General features: G+C 42.6%; 1 protein-coding gene across 2 annotated transcripts; it reads right to left on the bottom strand.

Annotated features, from left to right (window-relative positions):
• Nucleotides 1-215: 215 nt before the first annotated feature.
• On the bottom strand, nucleotides 216-5,822 carry MIS18A (MIS18 kinetochore protein A). 2 transcript variants are annotated; one of them, XR_012777897.1, is made up of 6 exons: nucleotides 5,536-5,822; nucleotides 5,397-5,463; nucleotides 4,841-4,963; nucleotides 3,482-3,575; nucleotides 1,109-2,774; nucleotides 216-639 (listed from the first exon to the last, which is right to left on the bottom strand). XR_012777897.1 is itself a non-coding variant. In XM_075517456.1 (5 exons), exons 1-5 carry the CDS (start codon nucleotides 5,789-5,791, stop codon nucleotides 2,694-2,696), a joined length of 621 nt encoding a protein of 206 aa, XP_075373571.1. In that variant the 5' UTR covers nucleotides 5,792-5,822; the 3' UTR covers nucleotides 216-2,693. The 2 variants fall into 2 exon arrangements, 1 of the variants encoding a protein (XP_075373571.1); XM_075517456.1 differs by having other exon boundaries at nucleotides 216-2,774.
• Nucleotides 5,823-7,442: the final 1,620 nt, after the last annotated feature.

Below are 7,442 nucleotides of genomic sequence, written 5' to 3' on the forward strand. Positions count from 1 at the left end.
CTAAAACTTTCCTACTATATTTGGTTAGGGAACAACTACAACTTTCTTAATGTTTAAAAACTGTTCAAGTGCACCATAGTACACATTTAAACAGAAAAGTTCTCTACTATATTACCCTTAGCCCAGTTAACTACTCAAGATATTAGCTCCTAATTGAACTTCACAGTAAAAAAATTTCAGCTTCTTGGAATACACATACCCAAATACACCATTTCCCCATGCAGATATAAATATCTCTACATCCATATGAAATTTATTCTAAATTTAGACTGTTCATTGCACACCTTAGCAAGGCAGCAGCTGGCAACCCTTGAGAGCGTGGAAATGCTATTTTAAGAGAGTCTGTTGTGTTAATGTACTCGAGCTCCCACCTACAATGTGTTGAGACATTGTTCTAAATATACACTGATGCCAAATGCAGGTATTCAATAAAGATACAGAAGACCATAACACTAAACCAACGAGAAAAATGGTTACTCTACATGCGCTTTTAAAATGTGTTACCTGCGTATGTTCCATTGCAGAACACATACTCTAATCCAGATTCTTTGTAGTAATTTCTGCCTGTGAGTTCAGGGACATACTGGTGGGATTATGTTTTTTGGGTTCCTTCTTCAGCAGGTACTTTTCCCATAGTAGCTAGAAAAGAGGGATAGTTAAGGAATTCACCTGCTTACCTTAAGATAAGCAACCATTTCTTATTTTGAATACTTGCTTACATATATACACTTTACTTCCATTACACATAGTAGCAATATATAGGACACAGGAGACAGGTGCTAGGAATCTACCTAAACAAGTCTCAGAAGGAACTCAGCTGGTGAATCTATCTAGGGAACTCACTCTGAACCACTGCTAGCTGCCCTCCATGTTTAATGGAAAGAGCATGTTTAAAGCTACAGGTGCTGCCTGAAGCCAGCAAATCTGGTTCTTTCCATTAAGGGTACATCTAAAATGGTTATTTCATAATATAATTGAACAAATACAAGAATCCACTTAGAAACTACCTCCAGGTTGATAAATATTAGGTTATTCAATCTCCCACCTCTAACATGCCAATAATTTAGATAGGGAAGCATCAGAAAAACATGGAAGTTTATCTTTGCACCTTTGTGTTTAGCTGCTACTTTGTTGGAATATAGATATAGAAGATTATGCTGTCTTGTCTCAATCTTTGAGACAAATTGAATGCACGTTCATCTCTACAAAAAAAAAAATCTACAGAGATCCTTATAGACTTGTGTCCCTGCTCCCATAGTTGTCCTTAACAGAAAAAGAAATGCACATGTTAAAAAATACATATATCTGGAAAAAGCATTGTGGAATGCATCTGATAAGCTAGGCCTATCAAGCCATCAACTGTTAACACTTCCAACAAAAACATACTCTGTATATAACGAAAAACATCAACCAACCTTCAATTAGAGGGCAGAGTTCACAGTTCTCTTCAGACATCCAGGATGAAGTCTATTATGTCACTTACCAGCATTCAAAAACTTGTTAGAGAAGAAACTGCCTCAAAAATTACACTGGAGTAATTTTATTGGAAAGATTAGTGCTTATAACAATTCCTTTGGCAGGTATGCAAGTAAAAATATGTTTTAGTATTCTTTCATGTTCAGGTAAGAAGACCCATCACTACAGGCTAAACTTGCATACTACTTCGAAACAAAGCAGTAAATAGAGAAAAGGTGGGGGGGGAGAAGCTTTTGTAAGAGAAACAGTGCCTACCAATGGGGGAAGAAGTGTGGGAAATTCATTCTAGGTTTTTGGACAAAACTTAAAAACTTGCAGTAGTAAAATTAAGTAGTGTTGCATAACAAAAAACACCTTTTCAAAATTATTCTTCCTTAAACTGCTTGCTTTTGTTTTATTGAAAAAAATTACTTGGAACACTCACACTATATGAAAAGCCCTGACAATTAGTTAAATACACAGACGATCAAAGACAAATAACCGAAATATGTGCATTAAAACAACAAAATACTGACAAGTGTTCTTAATTAGCATTTTTAATTCCTTGCTCAAATATCCACCAAGTTTGCTTCAAAGCATGCTGCTACCAGCCTTATTTATTTTCTTCCCCTTGAAGCTGTAAAACATATGACCTTCAATACTGCATGGAAAGCCATTTATCTAACGCTTTTAAAGCCTCTTCTACAGTACATTTTAGCCTTCAGCTTGAAAAAAAAACACAAAAAACCAAACCACCCCATACAGTTATTGTGCCATCGCCATCTCTGAGCATAGATCAAGCAAAGGCTGTGGAGACAAGAATTAGATAGGTTGTGCCTTCAGACATCACAGGGATTTTTTTTTTTTTTTTAATTGGTTTAGGAAGGAGCAGCACACCCAATTCAGTATGTATTGGATAGCAGAGAAGTCAGGATACAAATGCTTTGCTTTCAGAGACAAAAATTTAAATAAATATTTACATACACACTAAAAGTCTACAGAAACTTAATTAAAAAATTCCATTTCTTTCTGGGGTATCCTTTTAACAGAAAAGAGAGGAACTCTTTGTCTATGGTGAAGACTCATAGTCAGCATTGTTCTACCACAGCATGAGCCACCAATGTTTTTCAGTTCTTTGCACAGCTTTTGCCATGTTCCCACAGACTCCAGAGGATTACAGGGACAAGTTTCACATACATCATTCTCCTGCAGTTAAAACTTCCTGCATGTGATTTCTTTCACGCTTTATTGTGAAGAGAAGCCATACTTGATTCAATAGCAGCCAGTCTTGCCTCCAGAACCTTTAATACAGTGTCTGCCTGTAAACAGGGAAAGATCCTGTGTTATAAACAGAACTTGACAATACAAAGCACAAAGCGTAGATGTCAGCAAGCGCTCAAATTTGATCTTGCATCACCAATCCTATTTGACTCTATTCCTGCTACTTTCATAGTTTGAAAGCTCACTCAACTCTAATATTAACTCTCCATACTTTCGCAAATCTATAGTTGTCTTCAACCTTGGTAAGTGTCAGATCCACACATTCAGCTTTTGCTAGACAACCATCAGCTTTCAGAGCCGACTTTGTTGCACTATTTGCTCCCAACTGATTGCTACCTGCAATCAGAAGTTTGCAGTAGAGCAAAATGTCAACTTTGTATTGAAATATTACACAATAAATAAAGTTACAGCAAAAGCATTAAGTCAGTTTACATGAAAGACAGAAAAGACATGACTAGAAGTTAAGTGAAAATCTGGAGAAGCAAATCAGAACTAATTAGAAACAAATTTTCTAATTACTGACAGACATAGATAGGAATCTAAAGCTGTGCTTGATAAACAGAAAATGCTAGTTACCATTAAAATTGAAGGAAAAGTTACTGAAAATCTTGCATAACACAAGATATTAATATTATGAAGTATTACAGTATATGTTAAAACCCACAGAATTGATCTGTATGAAATAAGGATATTAAGATTTCATAGAGGAGATTTAAACAAAGAATGATATAAGGTTAAACCTTACCCTTTCTAGCACCTCTTCCAAGACAGCTCGACTTTCAAGTGTTAAAGGTTCCTCATCAGTAAGAGCCTGCTTTTCTGAGGATCCTACAATGTAACTGATACACTACAGTTTAGACCATGCACTTTTCACTCTGAAGGCGAGAAAACAAATGCAGGACTCATCCATTGCTCTCAATGATTATACATTATTATTAATACACTAGCAAAGTGGAAGCATGATTCCAGCAACAACAGAAGATTATCTATATTCAGTAATCTTGTAAACAAACTGTATGGTGGAATGAAAAGAGTTTTAAGTGCAGAACTACCAAGACACCACCGCTTTATGAAAGCTGAAACTCCAGGAGACAGTCAGGAATGCTGGTGCTACAGGATATGGTGAAGAATCATGCAGACATTAAGAACAGTGTAGCACTAGCTGGGAGAACTATCCATCACCATTACTGCGCAAGAAAATGCCATTTTGTTGCCATGTTAGTGTTTCAGAGAATTTTACTGCCATGGAAAAAGCAAAGTATCATAGCTGTGGAAAGACAAAAAAATTGGCCAGAGTAGGAAGGTGAACATCCACATCAATACAGCAAGATAAACTGGAACTTAACAAAAAGCAGAAGCATTAAAACTAGCCCAGACAGAAATAAAGATAACCTACCACTGTTTACTAGAGTAATGCTTGGATAAAAGCACTCTGGTGTGGAGACTTAATTCAGGATATAGTTATTGCAGAATATTTTAAGACCACTTTTAAGTGCTATAAACCAATTAAAACTGAATATGTGCTTGAGGCTCTCACTTAACTGTCTTGCAGTCAAAAACTGCCTAGAAAATGAAGGTGTGCTATTGTATTGGTTTTAAGATTTGCTTTTGCCTACCTTAGCAAGGAAAAAGCGGACTTGACCAGTACAGGTCAGACCTGCTTAAGCCCCTCTCCCCACATTCTCTGCTGATATTTACCTCTAATAGCTTACAGCCAGGCCTATTTGGCACTACCTATGACTGCAGGCTCATTCTATGTTGTCCAAAGCAGAGCACATATGTAGTCTCTTCTAATCAAATGAGAAGGAACCCTCCTGTGTTGTGTACCTAGTGTTATTTTCCCGGGTGGTATGCAATTTCTTATACAAAAGGTAGCCCTGGTATTTTCTTTTTCCTAGGACTTGTCTAACATTACACAGATGATGTTTCTCACACTTCAGCACTACGGTGCTAACTGCAGTAATACAGAAAACCACTCTGGAACAAAGCAGCAGAAACAGCAACCTCTAGACATGCCGCAAATATTAACAGGAGCATCCCTCAATAAGATGCCTGGTGGGTGAAGCTTAGCTGGCCAGCTTACCAGTAAAAAGTCTGCCTTTACCTTTCAACTGAGTCAACATTGAAACAGAACAAATCCCTCTTGTAGTCGAGATGCTTTGGGGTGCACCTATAGATGTTGCCAAGCGTTGCTGAGCAGCCAGAGCAGAATAATGTTTCAATCATGCTGCAAGTAAAATACATAATGTTTGTTCAGGAGAACAGAAACACTTCTCCCCATCCCTATTCTTAAAAGAAAAAAAAACCAAACCACAAACTACCCATTATGATTTTTTTAGAGCATTCACGCCTGCTTTACATAGCGTAATTACGAGCACTCATCTTTCAGCCTGCACTCCCAGTAGCCGGCTGACCTCAGCAACACTAATGCCTAAGCATTTTGTACAGGCCGCCCGAAAGAAGTGTTCCAGGCCCAGGCTCCCCAGCCCTGCCCGGGGAACCACGGGCACTCCCGCCCGGCGGCAGCACCTGACGGGCCGTTTATCAGGCTTTTCCTCGGCACCTTCCCCGGGGCCTCTCAGCTCCCTCAGGAGAGGGAGGGAAAGGCCCAGGTGGGGGGACCCCCCCACCCCCAGGGCAGCAGCGGGGCCGGGCCTCACCATCCGCACTCGCCGGGCCGCTTGGAGAGCTTCCGCTCCTCGTCCACCGAGACGCTGCCCGCCGCACCTGCGCAGAGGGGGGAGGGAGGTGACCAACGGCCGCGGCGCGGGGCAGGGCGGGGTGGGGGTCAGGACTCACTGCGCAGCAGGATGCAGCCCGCCTCCTCGTCGTTGGCCACCCAGCTCAGCGTGTCGCCCACCGGCCGCTTGCAGCCGCCGCAGAGGAACACCATGGGCAGCAGGTCTGCGTTCTCCTCCTCCTCCTCCGCCCGCCGCTGCTGCTGCTGCTGCTGCTGCTGCTCTGCCGACACCCCCCTGCCGCCCACCTCCAGCAGCGACAGAGAAGAGTCCAGCTCCGCCACAAGGCCCGACGGCGGGCAGAGCGTACCCGCCATCGCCTTCAAACCGCCCACGCCGGAAGCGGTAGTGACGCCCGCCCTCCCACTGCAACGGCCGCGCCACGCCCACCGCCCGCCGGGGCGGGAAATACCTCCACACTGAGGTCCCGCCCCCCCCAGCCGTTAACGGCTGCAGTGGTCGGTGAGGGGCGGCCGGTACTGCGTCGTCGCTGTCCCCGCTGGAGGCCTCCTCCTGTGGGCCTCAGCAAGGCGCACAGAAACGCCTCGGGGAGAGCTTGTATGCTGTAGCGGTGGAGGCACGGAAAAGATGGCGATACCTGTTTTGAAAGCTGCCTTTAACCGACCTTGCTCCCGGTGCTGTGTCCCAGGAGGCCTGCCTTTCCTCCGTGAGGCCAGGGCCGGCGCCTGAGTGAGCAGCCCTGGCCTCCCCAGCTGCATTTTACCCTGGGGGCTTTAGGTGTGCAGTCAAAAGCAGGCTGAGGGGCTGTTTCTCATTCAGCATGAGCAATTTCGGTTCTGTGGACCTCGGTGAAGCGCGTATGCGTGTGTTTGCCTAGGCACAAGACTGCTGCGGGCCAAACGCCTTCCACTGGTCTGCCTTCATCTTGGTTGGGAGCCTGCCTTTCCATCCATGCCTTTAGGGTGGAGGGAATGAAGAAGCAGCAAAGCAAAATACATGATTATTCCAATACATCCTTTATTTATGAAGCATTTTATCAGGTCTTACCTACTTCTTTATGTCAAGAGAAATTCAGAAATGTCTTTCAGCCCAGCTGTTTTCAGTAGCTCCGGAGAGCGCTGTGTTGCTGCAAGTTTCTGAGAGGGAAGGGTTTGTGACCCAGCTGGCACTTGTCCAGCCCATTCTTGGGTTACTTGCCATCCATCTCAGTTTAAAATATGCTGAGGAATAACATAATTGCCCACCAGGAAGCGAGGATTATATTTTAAGGGCTGCTGTTTCATATCTGTCAGACATTAATATTCATTGCTGCTAGATGTTTTTTAGTACCAAGGCAGTCCTTGAGCTGTGGGACCCCGGAGTGGTTTACATAGGCATCAGTTATGCAATCTCTTTCTGAGGGCGCTGAAGTACAATGAAAAAAAGTATTTGGTTGGAGTTCTGAGCTGGTTTAAAATGCACCACTGAAATGGCTAACAGGACAAACTCCTCTGAGTATTTTTGGTCGTATGAATATTATTGGGATTATATAGATCCAATTCCAGTAGATGGAAGCAAGTTGAAGGTTAATAAATGTAAGTATTGTAGAGTAGTAGGTGCTAATCTAGTACAGGAAAAATGTTGTGTGGCTTGTCTCACTGACATTGTTTTCCTTGCAATAGAGACCATGCCGGGTTTTATGTGTGTGGTTTGTAGGGATGGGTGTCTGCCTTCCAAACTGACTGTGCTCTAATAGCAGTTATTACTAATACTGAAACTTTTTGCTTTATCTTACGGTATTTGAAACTACAAGACTGCTGATACTAACTTATTTAGAAGGACAGATTCTTTTTTAGCTGTTTGCTAAGTGGAAACCTAATGACTTGCAAATCTGTAGTTTGGGGTGTTAGTTACCTGCATGCTACTATCAGAAAAGCTGACTGAATGAGCAGAGTTTTTCATAAGGCTATTGTGTTTTTGTCTTGGGATGTAAGGCTTACATTACAACTGATAAGCATTCAAAACCTT

Source organism: Mycteria americana, chromosome 1 (assembly GCF_035582795.1).
Source record: "Mycteria americana isolate JAX WOST 10 ecotype Jacksonville Zoo and Gardens chromosome 1, USCA_MyAme_1.0, whole genome shotgun sequence".
NCBI classification, from domain to species: Eukaryota; Metazoa; Chordata; class Aves; order Ciconiiformes; family Ciconiidae; genus Mycteria; species Mycteria americana.